The sequence below is a fragment of the Podarcis filfolensis genome (genome assembly GCF_964270895.1).
Source record: "Podarcis filfolensis genome assembly, chromosome: 8".
Classification (NCBI taxonomy): Eukaryota; Metazoa; Chordata; class Lepidosauria; order Squamata; family Lacertidae; genus Podarcis; species Podarcis filfolensis.
In genome coordinates, this window is record NC_139611.1 from 73,006,966 (window position 1) to 73,032,356 (window position 25,391).

At 44.3% G+C, this 25,391-nt stretch overlaps 1 protein-coding gene across 1 annotated transcript in view; it reads left to right on the forward strand.

Moving 5' to 3' along the window:
• Positions 1-13,401: 13,401 nt before the first annotated feature.
• The window catches only part of LOC310768103 (uncharacterized protein), a gene marked incomplete at its 3' end in the record, with an annotated part of 32,131 nt that continues 20,141 nt past the window's right edge, over positions 13,402-25,391 (forward strand). Inside the window, exons 1-8 of the mRNA XM_083625813.1 lie at positions 13,402-13,569; positions 16,729-16,767; positions 18,136-18,180; positions 18,606-18,641; positions 19,149-19,205; positions 19,925-19,969; positions 22,719-22,754; positions 25,017-25,073. Coding sequence (XP_083481939.1) covers positions 13,510-13,569; positions 16,729-16,767; positions 18,136-18,180; positions 18,606-18,641; positions 19,149-19,205; positions 19,925-19,969; positions 22,719-22,754; positions 25,017-25,073 — 375 coding nt within the window. The 5' untranslated portion in view covers positions 13,402-13,509. The remainder of the gene's footprint in view (positions 13,570-16,728; positions 16,768-18,135; positions 18,181-18,605; positions 18,642-19,148; positions 19,206-19,924; positions 19,970-22,718; positions 22,755-25,016; positions 25,074-25,391) is intronic.

Sequence of the window (25,391 nt, forward strand, 5' to 3'; positions counted from 1 at the left end):
CAATCCTGCTTTTCCATATACAACCTTGCAGACAGGCAAGACTCTCTTGGCAGATGTTCTGAGTCACTGGGCATGAAAATCCCATCCTTGGAGTTGAAAGGCCTTTGTTATGTCAAATCCTGCATGCTGGACATTGTGGGAAATTAAAATGGTGGCTTGCAGATCCAGACATCAAGGCAGTGCTGGTGCGCTGAGAGCAGGGCTGGCTCCCACAGGATGGTGCTGTATTAATGCCTGTGGATTGCCTCCTTTGGAATCATGGAGCGGAAATTAGGTCTTTTACTCCACCAATTAAAGGATAAGTTGTATAATACTACATTGAGCCAATATGCACTTTGGACTAATGGTCCTCTTTCCCCATTGCTCAGCTGTGTTCAGGCTTACACTCCTTTTTCAGGATGGCAGGCATATTGGCACAGATCCACCCTGGGTTCTTTTGTGCCTTACTAACAGAACAGTGCAAATTCTTCCATTATACGGCTGGATGTTCTTCCTCCTCCTTACATCTGTTGGCTTTTAAAAAATTCCATGGAAGCAGAATTCAAGGGAACCACAAAAGAGTTCCTCTGCCAGTTATTTTTTGTTTTTACACCATTGCAGTCCATTCATGACACAAACAGAGAAAGCTCACAGATACTTACTAGCACCAATGGATCGTCCACATCCTGAAAGAGAAAATTGCAGACAATGTATATAGCGCTTAACGCAGTTATATGACAGAGGAAGGTGAGGATGAAAATGACAAGAGGAAAAGGGGGTGCTGGCCTCTGCCCCCCAGGAGCTTGCACATCATAGGTCTACAGCTGGTGGCAGTGACAAAGGGGCACAAGCAGGGCTGGTCTAAGATGTTTTGGGATCTGGGCAATCTGCAAAATTCTCTCCTCCCCACCAGGGAAGGAGGAGTAAGTGAAGATCCACATTGGGAGCAAGGGGAGGAATAAAATAAACTACACCCAACAACTGAAGTGAGAATCTGAGGCCACTGCTGGGGTGGGCCTCTCAGTGTCACCAGCAGACAGTGCATTCCTTGGATGCCAGACCTTCTGTCCTTGTGGATTCTGCTGCCCAAGGCTGTCACGTCACCTTGCCTAGTGGTTGGGCTGGCCCTTGGCAGAAACATATATCAAACTCAATGGATCGCCACAGTTGATCACTGTTATTGGCTCTCTGTGGAAACCCACCTGAGACAAAGAATGCTCTTAATAACCTAGGGCAGTTTCACACCCTAGATTTAAAGCACATGACTTCCCCCAGAGAATCCTGGGAACTGAAGTTTCCTCTTCTCAGTTCTGTCAGTTCAGCCTTCCTTTCTATGGATAAATGCTCTTCCTCCTTCTTTTCCTCAATGACCTTTAAATATTCTGTGGTAACCCAATTAAGGGAAGAGAACAAACCAATGTGTTATTCTGCTCCTGAGCCTTTTGGTGCTACTCTAATCCATTATATAGGATGCAAACACAGAAAGCCCCACAGATACTCACCTCAAGTACTTCCTCCTGGAGTTCCTGAAAAAGAAAATGACCGTCAGTCCCCATAGTGCCTACCAGAGTCAAACACCATGATTTCCTTGCCCCAGTTGATTTACATTTCGTAAAGCTGTGTGACCTTAGCTTACTGTAGACAGTCCACATCTTGGCTACCTAAAGAAGGCCTTGGGGAAGTTTTGGAGGCAGTTTGATAAGAGGCAACCTGGGAATTAATTGATCTCTTATTCGGTGGTGGCAAGGGCCTCAAATGGAGAAAGGCAAGGTGCAAGAAAGAGGTACACTACTTAACAGACAAGATACTAAGCTTTTCCTATATGCAACAACCACAGCAAGAATTTTATTAGCACAGAAGTGGAAACAAGAGGAATTACTGACAAAGGAAGAATGGCAATTAAAGTTAATGGTGAATGCGGAACTGGCCAAAATGACGGGAAGAATCCGAGAACAGTGGGACCCGAAGTTCATCAAGGACTGGACTACATTTGTAAATTGCTTGAAAGACAATTGTAGTCAATCAAACACGTTGGTAGGATTGCAAGAAGCTTTGTAAGGAAAGGTATAAAAATCACCCCAGAGAAGAATAAGAAAATATGGTGCTTTGATGTTTTTTTATTTGAAAGCAATGGTTAAGTAGTGAAAATGCAGAAATTTGAAATGAAAGGTAGAAAATCATAAGGAAGGTTTGAAGGAAGTCATGGCCCTAAAAAGCCAAATTGTAAAACATAAGAGGAGAAATTGTAATGGAAAGCATTATTGTAAAATTAATAAAAATGATATGGCGAAAAGAAAAGAAAAGAAAAGAAAAGAAAAGAAAAGAAAAGAAAAGAAAAGAAAAGAAAGGGGTACACTAATGCCCGTCCCTCAGGCAGCACTGGACCCAGGAAAGTGGGATATGGCCATTGCAAGGTCAGTTTCTGAGCCCTGGCTCAGGTGCACCTAGAAGTAATGAGCATGTTTTGCTCCCTAGGCTGTGTTCCAACTTCACACTCCTTTTTCAGAATTCTAGGCCTATTGGCACAGTCCACCCTGGGTATTTCTTCTTCATCTCAGTTATAGTGCAGCACGCATTTACTCTCTTATTACATGGATAGAGTCTGGTGTCCTATCTAGCCTATTCTCACAATATCCAACCAGAAACCTGCAGGAAATGCACAAGCAAGATTTGAGTCCAAGACCCCTCTCCTCTTCTGTGCATTCTGGCATAGAATGTATTCAGAAGAAATGCTGCCTCCATCTGTGGAATTTTAAGTAATGCCTCTGAAGCTTAATTAGAGGGGGGCAGGGAACCAACAAGAGAGTATTTCTGCAAATTAAGTTTCTTGACCCTGTTGTGGTCCTTGCATGTCACAGAGAATACACATACTTACATCCACAACTTCACCCGAAGTTTCCTGAAAGAGAAAAATGCCAGCAATCTTGAGATTCATTTATTTTTATCTGCAGTATTTTATTATTATTATTATTATTATTATTATTATTATTATTATTGCGGCATAATGTACAATAGGGTTATATAAGAGAAGGACTGCTTAGATCTGCCAGTCCTTGTCATAGTGACTATGGTAGTCATTAAAGGGGCTGCACTTGAGGAGGAGGATCAGGCTGTTCCTGTAGTGGGGTGTGTGTGTGTGTGTGTGTGTGTGTGTGTGTATGTATTGGTGTCTCACAACTTTGACCTGTTGCAGGACCTTAGCTAGACCTTAGCAGAGCATACACAGAGTTCCAGAAAGCAATCAGTTGCAGGCAGGATGGACGAAGCAGGAACAAAATGCTGTTACTAGTAACTTGGTTACTTAGAGGTGTTTATTATTTACAGCAGGCTCTACAAGTTACTATACACAAGAACAGATACAGATATGGATCTTAACTAGCTCTCTCTGACAAACTCCAAACGACTCTCAGAACCCCACACTGACCAACAAACACTTCAGTCAGTAAGATCATAAGTCATCATGCCTGTGTGAGACCTCAACCAATGGTAGAGCTATATCCAAGGTCCCATATCTCCAGTCAGATAACTCCTCTCTGCTCAGTCATCCTTGGCCTTCGGCCAACTCTTAATTGATTCTGTGTGAGGCTGCACAGAATGGCACGTAGTCAAAAATCCCAAGTATTTGTATGTATGTTTGTGCGTTGCCAGTGTGATGCATTACAATATACTCACAAGATCTCTTTTGCTCTGCACATGTTTCTGAGGAATGAAAAATAAAACAAGGGTGACTCAATTCTGCTTTTCCATCAACAAACCTTGGGTACACGAAAGATTCTCCTGAAGGATGCTCTGGGTCACTGGGGTTTGAATGGACATGGAAATTTCATCCTTGAGCATGGAAGGCTCATTTGTTACATGAAATCTTGTGCGCTGACACAACCTGAGACCAGGGCAGGCTGCCATTTTGAGGTAGCCCCTAGGAAAGCAGCAGAATCCTGCCGATAGCAGCGGTTATCGTAAGAGTTTTAGGCAGGCATTGGAGTTTCCCCATGATGCCTTGCAGTGACACTCCATCATTTGGGGAAATCAAAGTGGTGGCTTGCAGATCTAGACACCAAGGCAGTGCTGGTGTACACTGACGAAACCTCAGATCAGGGCTGGCTCCCATTTGAATTTTCCGGTCTTTTTGAATTGTAAGCCTGAAGGCAGTGGTTCTCTTTTGTTTTTTCTTCTTGAAATTAGTTCTCTGGGAGTCACTTTTAGAGATAAAATAGAGTTCTTTTTTAATGTAAATAATAAACTGAGCAAAGGTAGGGCCCAATTACTCTGTGTCGGGCCTGGTAGGCAGGTTTATGCTTTGTTTTCCCACATAGCAATGAATGGCAGCTTTTCAACCCATGTGGGAGAGCTTAGGAGGAGTGGGAAACACCCGACCCTCCAGATTATGTTGACCTACAACTCCCATCAGCCTTCACTATTATCTATGTTGGCTGAGGTTGATGCATGATGCAGTTCAACAAGATTTGAAGGGCTTTTGTCTCACTAATAAAACACTGTGAATTCACTCTTTCACTACACAAATAGATCTCCCTCCTCCTTAATCTTGGCGACTTTAAAAAACAAATCCACAGCAGCACAATTAAAAGCAAGTGAAGTAACGAAAGCATTCTTTTGCAAATTAAGGGTCTGGCATAGTCCATATTTGGCAGAGAAGGACCACAGCTACTTACCTTTACCCCACTTTTGACTTTCTGAAAGAGAAAATTGCCATCAGTCTGCATAGTGCTCAACAGAGTTATATACGATAAGATGATGAGAGAGCCAGAGTGGTTAGATTGTTGGACTAGAACCTGGGAGACCATGGTTCAAATCCTCATTCAGCCATGAAACTCATTGGGTGACCTTGGCCCAGTCCCTGCCTTTCCATCTAACTTATTCAGTGAATTGTTGTGGGGATTAAATGAGGAGGGGAGAACTATGCACACAAACCTGAGCACCTTGGGGAGGGGGCAGAATATAAATGCAATTAACAAACAAACAAGGATGAATATGTCACAGGCTGCAGTAGCAGAGGGGGCAGAAGAGAGGCACGACCACTCCATCACTGCAGCTGGGAGCCACCTCTGATTCTGTGTCTCTTTGACCTATCCCTGTCCAGCGAGTCATTGGAAGAACTTGCAGCTCATTTTACAGATTTCCTCCTCTGTGCCAATCCATTTTGTTTTGTTTTCAATTGTAAGCCATAGGGAAAGGATCCCCCCCTTTTTTTGGTGACCTGGGGACCAATTTTGGCTGAAGAGTGGAATAAAAAAAGTGAAGTAACAAATCATTCTTCTGGAAATTAAGGGTTTGGCATAGTCCATATTTGGCAGAGCCACTTCCAAGCTGGAGAGGAGGTGGGGTTGCGGGCCCACCCCCTCCCATGCACGCGGGGGCTGGCTCTTAGCCCCCGCGAGAACAGGGGAATCCTCGGGCGAGTCACTGACCTGGCCAGCCAATCAGCGGGCCGGGGAGGCGTGGCCTAGCGCATTTAAGGCTGGCGCACCCGGGGACTGTCCTCTCTTCCCCGTTCCAGCTGCTCCAGTTTTCCCATCCCACCCACCCTCAGGTTTATCTAGCTTTGACCTTGCTATGGACTCCGGTTGGTCGCCGCAAGGGGCCTGGTAGGAATTTTTCCACTTGGCAAATTTCCAGCCATTTGGTTTTTCGCCTACCTCATAGCAAATGTCACAACTTTCTCGGTATTGGCGGTTAGGCATTGGCCGGGGTAATTGTTATGCAAATGAAGGGGGAAGGAAACGCCATCACCTTCTCCCAAGGAAAAGGGTAGTCCGGTAGAGGACTCCGGGGGGCGTTGCCCTGTCCGAAACCTAGGGAGGCGAGGGCCTAAGGCACGCCCCCGAGCGGTGACACCCGGGGGATCCTAGTTGGCGTACTTCAGCAGGACTCCCCCGGCTGGTGGTAAACCCTTCCCGGTCTCCATGCCAGGTAGTCGATAGGAGCCAAGGCCTAAGGCCAATACCTTTCAATTCCTGTAATCAATAAAGTTGTGGCCTTTTACGCCAATTAACCTTAAATAATGTGTCCGGTGTCATTTCACAAGGGGGGAGGGGACTTGCCACGCAAACACAAAGAAAGACCACAGCTACTTACCTCCAGCCCACCTTTGACTTTCTGAAAGAGAAAATTGCCATCAGTATGCATAGTGCTCAACAGACTTATATATGATAAGATGATGAGAGAGCCAGAGTGGTTAGATTGTTGGACTAGGGCCTGGGAGACCACGGTTCAAATCCTCATTCAGCCATGAAACTCATTGGGTGACCTTGGCCCAGTCCCTGCCTCTCCACCTAACTTAATTCATTGAATTGTTGTGGGGAATAAATAAGGAGGGGAGAACTATGCACACAAACTTGAGCTCCTTAGGGGGGGGGAGAGAATATAAATGCAACAAACAAACAAACAAACAAACAAGGATGAATATGTCACAGGCTGCTGTAGGAGAGAGAGCAGAAGAGAGGTAGGACCACTCCATCGCTGCAGCTGGGAGCCACCTCTTATTCTGTGTCTCTTTGACCTGTCCCTGTCTAGCAGCGTTGTTGGAATAACTTGCAGCTCAGTTTACAGATTTCCTCCTCTCTGCCAATCCATTCTGTTTTGTTTTCAATTGTAAGCCATAGGGAAAGGATCCCCCCCTTTTTTGGGGTGACCTGGGGACCAATTTTGGCTGAAGAGTGGAATAAAAAAAGTGAAGTAACAAATCATTCTTCTGGAAATTAAGGGTTTGGCATAGTCCATATTTGGCAGCCACAGAGAAAGACCACAGCTACTTACTTCCAGCTTATCTTTGCCTTTCTGAAAGAGAAAATTGCCATCAGTCTGCATAGTGTTCAACAGAGTTATATAAAAGAAGCTAATGAGAGAGTCAGAGTGGTTAGATTGTTGGACTAGGACCTGGGAGACTAGGGTTCAAATCCTGATTCTGTCATGAAACTTATCGGGTGACCTTGGGCCAGTCCCTGCCTCTCCACCTAACTTAATTCATTGAGTTGTTCTGGGGATTAAATGAGAAGGGGAGAACTATGCACACCAACTTGAGCTCCTTGGAGAAAAAAAGAGAGAATATAAACGCAACAAACAAACAAACAAGGATGAATATGTCACAGGCTACAGTAGCAGAGAGAGCAAAAGAGAGGCATGACCACACCATCGCTGCAGCTGGGAGGTCACCTCTGATTCTGTCTCTTTGACTTTTCCCTGTCTAGCGAGTCACTGGAAGAACTTGCAGGTCAGTTTACAGATTTCCTCCTCTGTGCCAATCCATTTTGTTTCCTTTTCAATTGTAAGCCAGAGGGACAGGATTCCTCCCCCCCTTTTTTTGGGTGACCAGGGTTCCAATTTTAGCTGAAGAGTGGAATAAAAATCCTTTAAACAAACAAATAAATAACCCAGGCAATGGTAGGGCCAGGGTTGGTGGGTACGAACTACCCACTCAGCAAGATGCCTTTCAGAGACGCCACCTTGGGCTGAAGATTGGGGGCCCCAGCAGTGCAGCATGTCACACATACATGTGTCATGTATGCATCATTGGAAGGAGGCACGTCATCGAGAGCAGGCTTTGCACAGCTTCATTGATCGTGGCTCCTCCTCTCTCATGCTCAGGAGGAGCCTTCCTTCGATGCTCGGTGGTTAGACCTCCACCCCCTCAATGGGGGGGGGGGCTAAGTCCCCTGTTAAGGAATACTGAGGGGGCTGAAGACACATCCACCCCTTAGAGTTGATGTGTGTGATGCCATCCCCTAGTGTAATGTTTTATAGCAGTGAGTGGTGGCTTATCAGCAGATGTGTGAGTGGACCGGTGTCTTCCAGTTGTGCTTATGGAGCAACCCTTCCTCACTTGGGGACAAGATCTGACTCTTGCCCAGGGACTTTCCTGTGTCCCAACGCACAGCTCTTCTTAGAGACAGGCTGATTGGCACAGACCCACTCTGGATTCTTATTTCCTGGTAACACATTAATGTGAATTAAGCCTCCCTTTCTCAGGTAGATCTTCCTTCTGCCTGTGCTCAGTGACTTTTAAACAGTCTGTGGGAGCCCTATTAAGGGACAGGAACGAACAACATTGTTGTTCTGCTCCTTTGGTTTTAGGTGTTCTCTAGTCCATATAGGCAGTGCTTTTTTCTTAAAAAAAAATTGTTTAGGGGTACTGTCAGGGAACTGCCAGCAGTGCCGGAGGGAGAGAGCAAGCTCCAGAGGGATTCCAGAGAGCGTCCCGGGATGGGGAGAGGCAGCCCAGCTTCTGGGGAAGAGAATCAGCGTAGCACCAATGGAGAAGGGGGGCAGATGGGGGAATCGGCGAGGCGGTCCCATGACTCCTTGCCGGGAACCAGTGGGGAGAGTAAGGGTCCTCCGCTGCCTGCGCCCTCCTTGCGCAGAAGGCTTCCGCGCAGGGAGAGTAGGAGGAGACTAGGCGTCAAAGAGCTTCTTTGCTGGAAGAAGTTTAAGAAACGCCCACTGACGGATTCTGCCAGCGATTGAACCAGAAAAGGTTCACTCAGGCAACCCAGCCAGGTGTTGGCACCGGCTTACGCACGAGCAACCCCTAGAACCAATACAGGTACTTTCATTTTGACTCAAGAAAACCACCATTTCCTTGAGACCCTGAAAAAGAAAATGGCCATCAGGATAAGAACTTAATTCGTTCTGGAGGTCCGTTCTTAACCTGACACTGTTCTTAACCTGAGGTACCACTTTAGCTAATGGGGCCTCCCACTGCCGCCACGCGATTTCTGTTCTCATCCTGAGGTAAAGTTCTTAATCTATTTTTCACTTCGTTTTTCCTAAACAGAAACAAAACATACATATAAATATCAATGCAACATGAGGGGCTTTTGATGATAAAGTCAAAAGAAGGATTTAAAAAATCAGGAGTAAATGAACTTGATACAATTGTAAAATGTAAAAATTGTAAATGGGGCATAGAAACAACTTGCATTATACACAGAAGGGAAAAAGGAAAAAAGGTCTTAACAGTTTACAGAGATTGTCAAATAAAATCATATTTCAAAGGGATTTGTCACCTGTGTTGTTGTTTAATTATTATTTAATTCAGAGCCCCCCAAGAGTGTACTTAACAGTGTTATATCAGAGAGGAAGATGGTGACAAAGATGACCGGGGGGGGGGGGGGAGAAGAGCAAGTCTCTTTCCCCAAATCATAGATCTGGAAAGTGAAATATAATGGGAAAGGGGGTGGGAAGGGGGTTGGAGCCAAAAGTACAAATCAACAAAGAAAGAAGGTGGCAGGATGAGGGCAACATGGATCAATAAGTTTCATTGGAAATGCACCTGTGTTGCTTTGGGCTCAATGCTGAATTCCAAACTGAAGCCAGTAAGCAAATTAATAATAAACCCCCCAAAAGCTTAAAACTAAATTTCAACAACCAATATAAGAGGGATAAGCTGGTTAACATCTGCAATTATTAGACAAAATAGCAGTTGCTACAGCCGAAGCAGCAACCAGCTGTGCCTGTTGGAATTTTGTAGGACATTCAGTGCTAATCATACTTTGTAAACTAAAATCACTAAACCACCACAATCAATAAATGTAAGTTCATAAATTTCAATGGCTCTCATCTATGGCTAGCAATGGGTACCACCCATCCATTTTAATGTAATATTGGCCTGCACTGAACCCCCCCCTTTAATCCCCCCCCCCTGTTTTTTAGAAATACCTTTAGCAAAACTAGCAATACTGGTAACCTTCACAGGGTATGCACATACAGTGGGAATCCAGGACAACGCACTTAATAACAACTGCCATCATTCCTGGCCATAGGCCGTGCTGCTGGGGCTGATGGAAGTTGTTGGTCAGCAACATATGGAGAACCAAAGTTTCCCCACACCTGGTCTAGACAGAGGGGAGAGCTGCACAAGGCCAGAAAAGGGGCCACAGAAAGCTGACATCCATACACTGGTTTAATCTGTACCAAGTCTTTAGCTGGAAGCTTCTAAGTTTGTTTTTAGCATGAAACCCAGCCCACTGAATTACTCCCCTCTTACCAAGCTCTGTACAGACACCGCCACAAAAAGAAACACAACCAATGGATACAGCAGCTTCATTTTGCCGGTCTCCTTCTTTTCACTCTTTGAGATACTACTCAAAGCGCAAACCGTCCTTTCCAAACCCCAGCATTTATACTCACTTTGGGAAGGCTCAGTGGGTCCAAATCTCAATGTTTCCATTGTCAAAAGGCGTGTGGATAATAGGTTTATCAATAAGGAAAGGTCACGGGATGGATTGCATCAGCCTAACCACAGTATGGAACAACATGGCTGCATCCAAGGAAAAGAAGGATGCAAAGGGCAACTGGACGTGGCATCCCATGGCTCTTGGCACTTCTGCAGCTGGCACAGAAATATTATATGCCACTTCTTTGATGTGCTGGAAAATGCCTGGATGCTGGACACATCCATGTCTGTTTCGGATTTTTGCTGTACCCTTTGGAAGGCAAAATCCATAGCTGCTGAGGTCATTCAACTAACTTTCTAATAACATCTTCCTTGATTAGGGCTGGGCCAAGCTGTCAATTCTGAACTCTATTGATTTCTCATTTAGCAATGCATTTTAAGTCCTTGTGAAAATTCATTAGTGTTTTTGTGCAAATTTCTCCTAAAATTAAATATGTATGCAAAAAGCCTAATGAACTCCTTCTTGCAAAGTGGGTTTCCCTAACATATGCAATGTTCACTTGTTAGATGCATTTTTATGCACACTCTGCATTGTATAGGCATTTGAAAAAATGTATTACTTGGCTGGAGAACTGCATTTGAAAATTCAGAGAACAGCAAATCTTGAAGGACTACTGTGTTTCACCTCTCGTATTGTTTTGGGAGATGGGACTCGGTTAGGCTCATCTTAAATATTAATGGGAACATTTTCTCTCTCTAACCCTGTTAGATAAAATTGTGAATAAATCACCTGTAGTTTTTAGCAGAAGAAGCAGCTCAGACATAATTCCCAGACCTGTACAAATAACAATGAGCAAATTGATTGCCTTGTTGTTAACTAGGGTTGAGTACATACCACCTTCTTGGGAGTGTTACAATCCACATTCTCATATTTTTCTTATTCAGTGCTCCAACAATGGATTAACTTCATGCACTCCCAGAGCCGGTGAGGTTTGCTAAGTGACAGTATAAGGGGAAAATGAGAAACTGAGAGGATCGAAATTGGGATACCTTCCCATCCCTGCTGTTAATACATGCACCTGGGAAAAGAAGATGGTGGGAAATGAAGATGCAGTTTGCCAACTACCCTATTAGCAAAGTTTAAAAAATAAAAATAAAGGGGGGGAAAGGCAGGAGTTCTGGGGTCTCCTGGTAACCCCCTGAGCCACCCCTAACAAAGCCCCTGGTGTTTGAATCACATATGTATTATGGTTTATTAAAGCAATATCCTTGTCTTATCATGATTTGAAGTTCATGATTTTTGGCTCATCACAATCCTTTGTCATCATCAGATGCCCCTTTGAATGAGCTTGCTGCAATATCTCCACTGAACCAGCTAATGAAACCACAGTGCTGTTCTGAATCAACAGGGACTCTGCTACTCTTGGACCAACCTCAGAATGGTTTCTTTGTTGTTTGCAAAAGGGAGCTGAGCACCGATAAGGGAGACCAAGGTAAATGAATCTTATCAGCAAAAAGGGCATCAGATTCAAAGTGTTGTGCATAGATAAAGAGACTTGGCACACCTTCTCTGGGCCAGATGGACCAGCCAAAATCATTAGGTTCTTGGCAAGGGCAAAGTGGAAGCAGAAGATTGAGCCCTCAAATCCCAGAATGACCACCATTATCATTATTATCATTATATATTTATATATACCCCATCTTTTCCCCTGATGGAACTCAAGGCGGTACCACCAAAGAAAGTTCAAAATAGGTCTCATCCACGCAAGCAACAGAATGAGATGGGAATGAATTGATAGAGTCCTATAATGATATTTTGGATTATGCTACATCTAAACCTGAATGCAGGTACGGGACTTACATCACCTAATCCTACCCTGCCCCCCTTTTTAAAAAGAGTCAGTGCTAGTCCATCTGAAGAGCTGTGCTGGATCATAGAAACTGTTCATCAGGAGAGATTAGTCCTTCTTGTTGCAAGGTGTTGCTTCACAGAAGCTTTACCTGCAGGATTCATTCAGGGCCTGATCTGGGTCACGGCCAATTCAGTGTTCCAGATCAGGCCTCATATCGGGTTGTGAGGGCATGCACAGCCCTAGTGCATATAAAATAATATACAGTACACTAAAATGCTGCTGAACTTTCATGGGGATGTTTTTCTTCTTCTTAATTTAAAAATTGCTGCTGAATTTGAGGCCACATTCACACCATACATTTAAAGCACTATGACATGGGTAGGTAAGCTAAGGTCCACGGGTCGGATCAGGCCCAATTGCCTTCTGGATCTGGCCTGCGGACGGTCTGGGAATCGCCGCGTGCATCACCAGCGTACATGTTCTTTCCCTCTCCTTCCCTCTCCCTCACACGGCGACGGCGCCTACTCCCTCCCTCTTCCTAGCTTCTCCCCACCCGGCCTAGAGGAGGAAGGGGGCTGGGCTTTGTTGGTGCCAGCAGCAGCAGCAGCAGCGCTTGAGTGGCCACCATTTTAAGCAGACCCTCTCTGGAGCCCTTTCGTGGGCCAGTCATTGTCCCGCCGCCGCCGCCAGCCCCTGCCACATGTAAGCAGCCACTGGGGATTGTGGTGCTCTTGCCTAATTTTTCTTCTTCAAAATATAGTCCGGCCCCCACAAGGTCTGAGGGACAGTGGACCGGCCCCCTGCTGAAAAAGTTTGCTGACCCCTGCACTATGATATGACTTTAAATAGCCATGGCTTCCATCAAGGAATTCTGGGAGCTGTAGTTTGTTAAGGGTGCTGAGAGCTGTTAGGGGTCCCCCCCTATGTTCCCCTCAAAGAGCTACAATTCCCAGAGTTCCCTGTGAAGAGGGATTGATGGCTAAACCATTCTGAGAAGTGTAGCTCTGAGGTGGGAATAGAGGCCTCCTAACAACTATCAGCACCCATATCCAAATAAGCTCCTGGGATTCTTTCAGGAGGGAAGTCCTGACTGTTCAAAGTGGTATGATACTGTGTTAAAGGTGGTGTGATGTGGAAGTGGCCAAGACTGGGGAAAAATGAGAAACTGAAATTGGCAGAGTCATGCATCCCTAATGATTAAAATGTTTTCTGGATGCTTATAACGAAATGGCTCTGCTTCGATCATCATTATGGTAGTGTAACTAGTTTGGTTTTTTAGAAGTTTGACCTCCCCATACGAAGCAGGCAGCAACACAACACTGTTCCTTCTCTTCAAGTCTGGCAAATGAAATCATTTTACGTGGCACAATGCAACACACACCCATCCCGCCGCATTTCCTAGACAGGAAGGGAGCAGAAATTCTATAACAATAGGGGCATTGGGTTTGGGCACTCAGGCCTGCTGGCACATGTATTAAATGTAGCTGCAGAACTGAATACTGTTACTGCAGGAACATCAAGGTGTGGAAGAATCTTAGAGAGGCGAAGATGATGATGCAGTTCCTTGTATGGACTGCTTTGCTTTTTGCAGTCTCAACACAGGCTTGGGTAAGAGAGAGAATAAATCCAATGGGTTGGGATCGCTTTTCAATTGCACCACAGATTTCAAGTGCTATTATACCACGGTGAACAGCCATGGGTTCCCCCAAAGGATTCTGGGAAGCAGAGGTGGATTTAGGCAGGGCAACCAGTTCCACCGTACTGGACACCAAGCCTAGAGTGTGCCACAGGGCATCACAACTATGATGTTGTGAACTGAGCAGGACGTGAGAGGCAGCGGGCACTAAATTTTGGCCTCACATGGGGCACCGCTGAAATTTGAAAGACTAAAGTCTGCTCCTCCAGGGAAGTGTAGTTTGTTATGGGTGCTGAAAATGGCTATGAGATGGCTATTCCCCTCTCACAATACCCTGAATTCCTTGGGAAGAGAGATTGATTGTTAAACTACCCTGAGAGTTGTAGCACTGTGAGGGAATTGCTTCATCCTACTTTGGGGTTGGGCCAGGCCTGTCAGCAGCCTTAACAGACGACATTTTGGGGGAAGCTGTGGCTATTCAAAGTGCTATATTAGTGCTTTAGATGTGTGGTGCATTCGATGTTGCATTTGAGTGCTTAAAGTCCTGGATTTATTATGATGTTACTTGCAGTGCTGAAGCTCTGAATGGGCTTTATGTTTTTGAGTCAGCTGATGGATAAGGGTTCAAACCAGATCTAGGTGGGCCCAACAACATGCAAACTCAACCTGAGAGAACGGTTGAGAACTAGGCCAGTTCCAAATTTCAAGTTGTCCTCAGTGATGTGATGGTTGTGGGCCACAGCAGTGTCCTGAGAAGTGCTAGGCCGCTGGGTCTAGCCACCATTTGGGGAGGAGTGTTTGCTAAACTCCTCACATTTACAAACTTGGACCTGGCACTAGCACAAGACAGTTGATTCTGCCACCTTGTTCAATTTAAAAGAGCATACCGTATTTTTCGCCCTATAGGACGCACTTTTTCCCCTCCAAAAATGAAGGGGAAATCTGGGTGCATCCTATGGGGCGAATGCAGGCTTTCGCTGAAGCTTGGAGAGCGAGAGGGGTTGGTGCGCACTGACCCCTCTCGCTCTCCAGGCTTCAGGAAGACATCCTGAAGCCTAGGCAGCCCTGCGGGAGTTCCCGCAGGGCTGTCTAGGCTGCGGATAGTAGCCTGCTTCCTGGAGCATCGGGTGCCCTGAAAGCAGAGCGCCCGGCGCTTTGGGAACACATCCGCAGCCTAGGCAGACCTGCAGGAGTTCCCCGCAGGGCTCCCCACACTGCAGATAGCAGCCTGCCACCCGGCGCACGCGGCACCCTGAAGCAGAGCGCCCCGTGCGCCGGACAGACATCCGCAGTGTGGGGAGCCCTGCAGGAGTTCCCCGCAGGGCTCCCCACGCTGCGGATAGCAGCCTGCCGCCTGGCGTGTGGAGCGCCCTGAAGCAGAGCGCCCCTCGCGCCGGGCATACATCCGCAGCGTGGGGAGCCTTGCAGGAGATCCCCGCAGGGCTCCCCACGCTGCGGATAGCAGCCTGCCACCCGGCGGGCGGGGCACCCTGAAGCAGAGCGCCCCTCGCGCCGGACAGACATCGGCCAGCCCCACAAGCTCTGGGGACAGCAGGGAGGCGCAGCGCCGCCATCCCGCTGTTCCTCGACCTGGTTTGGTTTCTCCGACCTGCTTTTTGGGGGGGAGATAAAGGAATTTTTTTCCCCTTTATTTCCCCCCAAAAAAACTAGGTGCGTCCTATGGGACGGAGCGTCCTATGGGACGAAAAATACGGTAGGTTCAAAGCTTTGGCCTCAAAGTTTGAGTTGTAAGGAAAAGGGTACATTTTTCAAGTTGTCAGAAATACATAAATGTGTCCCTTCCAGGTAATGTGACCTCTGTTCTTATTTGTATTCATATGTTTGTAATTAATATGCAAAATGTGCATGCCTTTTCTATCCATGAGTAAGCCTTAACAGGGAAGTGCGTGTTGCTAAGTGGGATGCAGAGGTTTTGGGAACATTGTCGCAGCAAGTATCCCAGAGGACAATGGACTGCATTATGAGTCAGATACATGGAATCGGGACCAGTATCAAAGACTGATATGGTCAGGCATCTGCCAAGGCCTCAGTCACAAGCAGGGCTCACTGAGAAACAGGGATGGAGAAATTTGATTCTTTGCATTTAGAAGCAAAGCTTCCTAATTCACACTTTCTAAAACAATGTTTGAACTGAAACACAGCCATCCTTGAAAATTCGCTCCTCTCTGAATTTTGCAATGGAGTTCTCCAGCCAGGTAACATGAACAAAAATGCATCTGCTGCAGGGAAAATGTATATAATAATGCATATATTGGTCATAAATAACATACAAATAGCATTGTGTTAGGGGGAAATTATTTGTAAAAAAAATGTATATGCTAGGCAACAATGCACACAAATGTGTATCTAAACAGAAATTTGTACTATCAGGAGGCCCTATAATAATAAATAAATAAATAAATAAATAAATAAAGTATTTGTACCCCACCCATCTGGCTGGGTTTTCCCAGCTACTCTGGGTGGCCCCCAACAGAATATAAAAATGATGAAACATCAGACATTAAAAACAACCCTAAACAGGGCTGCCTTCAGATGTCTTTTAAAAGTCAGAGGGTTGTTTAACTTTTAAAATAATAATAATTGTAATCATGAACTGATGTGGACATGTAGGGAAATCCACTTTAAAAGTAGAGAAATAAGAAATCTGAGAAGAAGGGAAATTGACAGATTCACCCATCCCTCCTGACAAGAAATAGACACACCTGTCCCTCTCTCTCCTTCTCATGGCTGCGATTTGCTTGATCACTTGCCTCTCACTTCGGTCCAGACATCGATAGTGGTGAAAGGGAGGGGCCACAGGTGCCACTGCCTGCCTGCTCATTGGCTATCTGCCTGTTAAGCCAGTAGGTGGTAGCAATGGTGAAGTCGGTGGAGGAGCTGGTGGTAACATCAGTGACAAGATGGGCTCCCTGAGGGTTGTGAAGACGAAATCACAGAGGTTATCTTGTCCAGGGGTCCTCCAAACTCTGGAGGTCAACAGGGCACCTGTTTCCCAGAATGCTTAGCACAGTGACACTAACATTCTGCACCTGAGTGCATCTCTGTAACTGGCCAGACATCGTAGAAATGAAAATAATGCCTATTTTGTTTTGTTTTGCTTTGTTTTGCAGGGTGATGGAGATGGGGATGAAGATGAAGGCGGGATGCCGGTAAGTTAAGCAAAGCTGGATTTCAGTTACAGTGTCTCCCCTTTAAAAGGATTAAGGTTCATAACTTGAATGAATGGGCAGCAACAGTTACCTCACATCAGTTTCCACTCCGCACAGAAATATATCTCACACACCTATCCCACCCTTCAACTAAGGCTCTTGGTCATCCAATATAGGATTTTCTAACCACCACCCCCATTCTATTCTCACAACAACCTTACAAGAAAGATGGTCGGTGGGCAGAGAGAGACTGGATGCCCCAGCATCATCCAGGAAGTTCAATGCCTGAGAATATATTTGAGATCTGACCTCTGATACTCCATCCTAGGGGTTCTCAAGCCATGGTCTGTGAGCTACATTCAAATGGCTAGCAGCATATCCGTAAAATACAACAAGAATCCATGCACCAATGAGGCCAGCACATTACAGTCACTACAACAAGCAACAATTTTCATGTGGGGAATTTTTTTTGCAACCTAGGAAGCTGTCCTCATCTTGAACTGTGGTGGCCACTCTGACCAGAAGCAGCTCTCAGGGGCCTTTCAGTGGGGATGGCCAGGATCAAATCTGGGAACCTTCTGCATGCAAATCATATGCAGTATGACTAAGCTGTGGGCCACTCAACAATCTTTTTTTTGGGGGGGGTCTCAGTTGCCCCATTGAAAAGAAGCCCAAAGTTTCTGATAATCACACAAAAACAAAAGGAAACAATATGAACCATTATCTGGCCATTCAGTTAATAATCAGCAATGGCTGTGAGGAGAATGCCTGCTTTGCAAGGGGTTGGAATAGATGGCCCTCAGGGTAGATTCCAACTCTACAATTCTATGATTCTATGAAATAAATATTACAGGGTGATCTCTCCTTCTCCCCTCCCCTTTCCCTCCCCTGTCCATCAGTTTAACAGTCAGTGTGGTGATGAACTAGGGCCTGAGAGTTTAGAGTTCAAATCCCCATTCTCTCATGAAGCACACTGGATGACAATGTGCCAGTAACAGTCTCTCAGCCTAACCTGTCTCACATTTTCCTCTAAATCACTGCCTTCCCACATATACCCCTCCCTCAGTCCTGATTTTCCCATATCCTCTCCTTTTTGGAGTACCCTGGGTGTGAAAAAAAAACCTATATTGAGTAAGGAGTATGTGTGGGAAGGCAGTGATTTCGAGCAGAATGTCATATGGACAATGGAGAATCCGTGGAGATACAGGAAGCTTCCTATGCACATTAAATGACAGTATGGCTGAGTTCAAGAGAATGGAGCAATGCATATATGGCATGTCTAAGTTGGAGTAGTAGAATAGTGGAGTATGGGAGGTTGGGGGTGCATGTCATGTCTGGATCATTAAATGCTTTCCCCCTCCTTTGTAGGATCTAATGTCCATACTTGGAGGTGGTGGCGGTGGCGGCTTAATGGTAAGAATTTCTCCATCACCTTCTCCCGTTTTCTTCTGTGCTTTCCTTTGGTTGGTGGGAGGCAGCTGGGATATTTTTTTTTTAAAAAAATTGCATCAACCAAAGTCACATGAGGTTGCTCCCTTGTTGAAGCTAAGCTGGTCTGGCCAGAGATAGTTACCTGGTGTCCACGGTATGGTGTGAAGGCAATAAGAAAGAAAGAAAGAAAGAAAGAAAGAAAGAAAGAAAGAAAGAAAGTGTAGGGCAGTTGTTTTTTGAAAAATAAGAAAAGAAAAAAGATTCTGGTCCATATCATGGCAAGAGATATCAATTTCCTACCCTGGGGAAGACAGCAACTGTTGCACAGTATGTCTAAAATTGAGTAGTGGGGATGCCAAGTGTGTATCATCCAAGAGAAGATCAAAAACCTTTCCTTTCCTTTGCAGAAGATGCTTGGAGGTGGTGGTGCTAGTAAACTAGCGGTAAGTGCATTTCTATTACCTTCTTTCATTTTCCTCTGAGCAATTATATTGGGAAGTCAGAATTTCATCCTAAAACATGGTGGATGTTCTTATTGTGAGGCAAATAGCATCACCCCAAGAGAGTCACTCTGACACAAGCCAAATTCTTACAAGCACTAAAAGTGGTTTGCTTCCTGCAAAGCCTTCAAGCACCTGACTTCCATGCATCTCCCTCCTCCAGGACACTTGCGAGCATCCATTGTCCTACAACCAACTACAATTCAACGGGTGGGTGTGAAGAGAGAGCATTTTCAATGGTGGAGCAAAAACTCTGGGATGCCCTCCACAGGAAGACCCATATGGGCAAATCACAATCAGAAATGGGCAAATCAGTCTAATTTTAGTCATGGTTGATGCGAAAACAGGATGATAGACCTGAAAGTCTTGGGGTATGATCCAACTGACTATTCATCTATTCTTAGAGAAACTTGCCTTTCTGTAAAGATCTTTCTTTTTACTTCCTTGTAGGCATTGGCCCCTATGCTAGCTGGAGGTGGAGGTGATGGCGAGGTAGGTGGTGGAGGGGTAAGGCACAATCCTTTTTCATTTCAGGGCAGATCTTGCCATGAAGTCAGACGCCAATCTGAAGCATCGTCACCATCATCCTTATTCTGGACATGACTTGCTTGTTGAGGGAAACCACCATGAAACCATGTGTTTAGCCGCCCCCTCCCCAAACCATACTCATGCTCCCTCCTGGTCAGTATGCTGAGCACATGCATGTAACCTCCAGGACCATAGGCAACATGCAGCCCTCAGAAGACAGCAGTACCAAAGTGGTGATGTGGCTTGAATGATGAACTAGGGCCTGGGAGATTAAAGTTCAAATCCCCATTCTCTCATGAAGCACACTGGATGACAATGTGCCAGTAACAGTCTCTCAGCCTAACCTGTCTCACATTCTCCTCTAAAACACTGCCTTCCCACATATACCCCTCCCTCAATCCAGATTTTCCCATATTCTCTCCATTTGGGAGTACCCTGGGTCTGAAAAAAAAAAAATCTCTATTGAGGAAGGGGTGTGGGAAGGCAGTGATTTCGAGGAGAATGTCATATGGACAATGGAGAATTTGTGGAGATACAGGAAGCTTCCTATGCACATTAAATGGCAGTATGGCTGAGTTCAAGAGAATGGAGCAATGCATATATGGCATGTCTAAGTTGGAGTAGTAGAATAGTGGAGCGTGGGAGGCTGGGGTGCATGTCATGTGTGGATCAGTCAATGCTTTCTCCTTCCTTTGTAGGATCCAATGTCCATGCTTGGAGGTGGCGGCGCTGGTGGCTTAATGGTAAGAATTTCTCCATCACCTTCTCCAATTGGTTGGTGGGAGGCAGCTGGGATAATTTTTTAAAAAATTGCATCAACCGAAGTCACATGAGGTTGCTCCCTTGTTGAAGCTTAGCTGGTCTGCCAAAAAAAAAAAAAGGGGAAAGTAATGGGTTGAAACTGTTCTTTGCAAAACAAACAAAACTGCTGGCTACCAAGCAGGCCAATAGCAGCCCCCCTCTCTCTCTAACTCTCTCCATTTCATCCCAGAGTGCTCTAAGTTGTCTGCATAATAAAACTGCAGATAAAAACCAGATAAAAATCCCCCAAATTGTTTAAGAACATATATACATAAAATAATCAGTAAAATGCATGAAAAATCAGTAAACCCCTTCAGAGATGAACGTAGCTTATATGTCTGGGCAGACTTGATGAATTAAAACAATTTTCTTTTTTTCAAATTTTTTAAAATTAATTTTCCACATTTTTAAACAAACAAACAAACACAGATCATAAGTGAACTCAGTCTAATATTAATATCATAGTTAAATGGCTTCCTCAAATTCCCTTGACTGAATTTCATTATATATCGTTGTAACGGTTTTCCAAAACAGTTTCTCATAATATTTACTTACTCCTTAACTTCTTTTTCTCTTAACTTTAAACATAATGTTTTATAATTTCACATATTTAAATCCTTAGCCTATCTGTTACTTTGCAAGTGTTTCTATTTAATTTAACTTAGCATATTTGGATAAATAGTCTTTGAATTTCTTCCATACTTCCTGATATTCCTCCTCCTTCTGGTCACGGATTCTGCCAGTCAGGTTGGCTAGCTCCGAAAAGTCCATCATCTTCATCTGCCATTCCTCCACTGTTGGCATTTCTTGTGTTTTCCAATTTTTGGCTAATAAAATTCGAGCTGCAGTTGGGGCATACAAAAGCAGTCTAACATCTTTTTTGGGCAATTCCAAACCTATTATTCCAAGAAGAAAGGCCTCTGGTTTCTTAACAAATGTATATTTCAAGGTTTTCCCCCAACTCATTATAAATCTTCTCCCAGAAGTCTTTCACCTTGGGACAGGTCTACCACATATGGTAAAAGGTACCCTCCTTTTCTTTACATTTCAAGCATAGATTATCACTATTGTGATAAATCTTTGCTAACTTTCCAGGGGTCAAGTACCATGTATACATCAGTTTCATTATATTTTCCTTTAACATTGTACATGCAGTGAACTTGACCCCTTTCCTCCACAACCTTTCCCAATCTTCAAACATTATGTTATGTCCAATCTATCATCATGGATTTAACTTGTTCATTCTTTGTATGCCACTCCAATAATAAATTATACATTTTAGACAAATTTTTAACGTTAGAATCTAACAACCCTGTTTCCAATTTGTTTTTTTCCGAAGCAAAACCATTTTTCTTTGTACAATTCATTAATCTGGTGATAATGTAACCAATTTGTTTTATCTTTGATTTGGTCAAATGGCTTTAATTTAAGTCCTTCATTATCTTCCAATAACAAATCTAAATATCTTAACCACTTGGATTCCATATTTGACTTTTTCTGGGCCTTTGCCTCCATTGGCGAGAGCCATCTGGGTGTTTTCCTTTCTAGAAGATCTTTGTATTTAATCCAAACATTATATAGAGATTTTCTAATCACAAGATTTTTAAAGCCATTATGAGCCTTTACCTTCTCATACCATAGATATGCATGCCATCCAAACACATTGTCAAATCCCTCCAAATCTATAACATCAGTATCCTCTAGCTGTATCCATTCCTTAATCCAGCAAAGCACTGCTGCTTCAAAATAGATCTTCATATCTGGCAGGGAAAATCCCCCTCTTTCTTTCGAGTCTGTTAGTAATTTATATTTGATTCTGGGTTTTCCCCCCTGCCATATAAATCTAGATAGTGCTTTTTGCCATTCTTTAAAACACTTCACATTATCAATAACTGGTAGGGCTTGAAACAGAAACAACATCTTTGGCAATAACTTCCTTTCCTCATTGTCCAGATTTTTCTCTAAAACTTTGGTTTTGCTCTTATTTAACTTAAATCCTGCTACCTGCCCGAACTCCTGTATTGTCTCCTGTGCTTTTACTGCACTGGAGTCTGGTTCTTGAAGTGTCAATACTAGATCATCAGCAAAGGCATTTAATTTATATTGTTTGGATCCTACTACTATACCTTTAATTTGTTCTTCTTTTCTTATCATACTTAACAAGACCTCAAGGACCAAAATAAACAGCAGAGGGGAAAGTGGGCACCCTTGCCTGGTTCCCTTCCCAAGAATTAAAACAATTTTCAGCAGGCATCTACAACAACATAGCAAGGATGCCTGACCAATGTCAACAAGCTAGGAGTTCCTAACTGAAAATGCTGCCACTCTAAATTGTTGACTCCTTATAATTGTGGCACAAGTATTATGTGGCATTTGTGAAAGTGCTGGTTTCACAGTTTTGAACCCATCAGCCAGGGGCCTTAAGTAAAGTCGTTCCACATTAAGAGCTTCATTTACCAATTGTAGAAAATGAAAAATTCTATGACTCTGTGACTCTACAAGAAATACCAGAAAGAGAGAAACTAAGGGAAGCCCAGATTGGCTGGACTGCTCCACATCATGGCAAGAGATATTGATTTCCTACCCTGAGGAAGACAGCAACTGTTGCACAGTATGTCTAAAATTGAGTAGTGGGGATGCCAAGTGTATATCATCCAAGAGAAGATCAAAAATCTTTCCTTTCCTTTGCAGAACATGCTTGGAAATGGTGGCGCTAGTAAACTAGCGGTAAGAGCATTTCTATTACCTTCTTTCATTTTCCTCGGAGCTATTATTTTGGGAAGTCAGAATTTCATCCTAAAACATGGCAGGTGTTCTTATTGGGAGGCAAATAGCATCACCCCAAGAGAGTGTTTCCAACGCAAGCCAACTTCCTACAAGCACTAAAAGTGGTTTGCTTCCTGCAAAGCCTTCAAGCACCTGACTTCCATGCATCTCCCTCCTCCAGGACACTTTTGAGCATCCATTGTCCTACAACCAAGTACAGTTCAATGGGTCGGTGTGAAGAGAGAGCATTTTCAATGGTGGAGCAAAAGCTCTGGGATGCCCTGCATTGGAAGACCCATATGGGCCCATCACAAACAGAAATGGGCAAATCAGTCTAATTTTAGTCATTGTCACTTTTGCACTTGTTTACCATACAGTCTGTTCTGCTCCATTTCTGCATCAATTTGTGAGCGAGTTGTTCAAACACATAGCTACAGGACACTCATAGGACCAGGTATCTCAATGCATCACCTCTCTATCCATACATGAAGCTTTTCACCAAAGCCCCTCCTGTAGATGCAGTGGCCATCTGTAGTGAGGGAGGTGTCTAAGAGGGAAGTGGCATTCTCAGCCTCAGCCAGCATTGCCAATGTTTAGGGATGACAGGAGTCCAGCAAAATTTGCAAGGCAACGGGCTCTTCATCCCTGGCTAAAATCTCCCATTAGGCATGAAGTTCTTTTGCCAAATGTGAAAGGGGTTTAACATTCTGAGATTTGCCCTGAATTCTGCAATTATGTCAAATGTGGGCAAAAAGTCCTCTCATGTCTACCACAAGTAAGATGGGTGGCGCCTTTTACTTTTCATATTTGGGAATTTTAACAGTCCTTTTTGGTAAGAAACTGACCATCCTTTCCATGTCCATAGAGATAGAAGGATCTGTCAGTTTTGGTTCCCCCATTTCCAATTTTTCCAATCTTTAATCTGATTCTCCACGTTTCTGCAGCCATCTGCTTATTAAAAAAGAAAAAAAAAGAAAATTCCTCAGTATTTTAGTGCAATTTTCTCCTGAAAACCATATTCCCCCCCCCATCCCACTTACAACCATACCAAATATAGCATATCTACATGTACCTTAGGAGTTTCCCTTTGCAGGCAGTTCTCATTAATATCCAAGTATTTGCAAGCATTTTTCCTTATACAATGCATTTTTCCTAATATAATATTTGGTGGTGGTAAGAAACTATCCATTATAATCTTCCTGTATTTGTGAAGCTGTTGTAGGCCTTGGGAATGAATTCAGTAATGTCACTGGGTTGGTAAGAATCTAATATAAGCACCTCTTACAGTATGTGTTAGACTTTTGTGCTATATTCACATGCAAGGCTATTGCATGAAAAATGACTGCTCAGCTGGCCACACCCCAGATGACACATTCTTGCTGCGCACTCAACATTTCCATCTTCAGTGAGGATGTCTCCAAAAGGGCATTTATACATGAATAGCTAAATATATATCAGCTCCCCCCTTGCAGGTGCCCATACAGATTCAAGCTATTTCCACGGTACGACAGCAGTGTGTGTTTTGTCATTGGAGACAGTGAAAGTGACAGAGATGTTGCTCCATCTATCTTCTCCATGTGCTAGACCTAAGAATAGGATACTGGTCCCTGTGCTCTTATTGTTGTGAAGCCAGAAGTAATCCTGAAAGATTTTCGGAAGTCCTATAACATCACCCAAGGAGACCTCAAATGCATTCCAAGTTCTCAGCGTCCTAGGAAATACATAAACTTTAGAAAGGAGGAAGACCTTCCCAGACTGTTTAGGTGAAGGTTTTATCTCCCACAACATAAATGGCCTGGGTATAATCTGGAGACACATGAAGACTCCACCTAACTGAGTGGATCTGAGTGGGTAATGGGGAGTTAAACTATGGAATTTGCAATCACAGGATGTAATGTTGACCATCAATTTGGATCATTATAAATGGGGAGAAGACAAATACATGGAGGTTAAGGCTATCCATAAATGTTCATCAAGATGGCTGTTACATTACCTCAAGTACCAGAGGCCTTATGCCTGTAGATGATAGTTGCTGAGGAACTAGAGCAGGAGGCTTCTATTGTCCTCTTGTTCTACATGCGAGGTTCTAATAGGCACCCACTTGGCTGATGTGAAAAGAGCATGATAGACCTGAAAGGCCTGGGGTATGATCCAACTGACTATTCATCTATTCTTAGAGTAACCTGCCTTTCTGTAAAGATCTTTCTTTTTACTTCCTTGTAGGCATTGGCCCCTATGCTAGCTGGAGGTGGAGGTGATGGCGAGGTAGGTGGTGGAGGGGTAAGGCACAATCCTTTTTCATTTCAGGGCAGATCTTGCCATGAAGTCAATGTGAAGCATCGTCACCATCACCTTATTCTGGACATGACTTGCTTGTTGAGGGAAACCACCATGAAACCATGTGTTTAGCCGCCCCCTCCCCAAACCATACTCATGCTCCCTCCTGGTCAGTATGCTGAGCATATGCGTGGAACATCCAGGACCATAGGCAACATGCAGCCCTCAGAAGACCGCGGTACCAAAGTGGTGATGTGGCTTGAATGATGAACTGGGAGTTTAGAGTTCAAATCCCCATTCTCTCATGAAGCACACGGGATG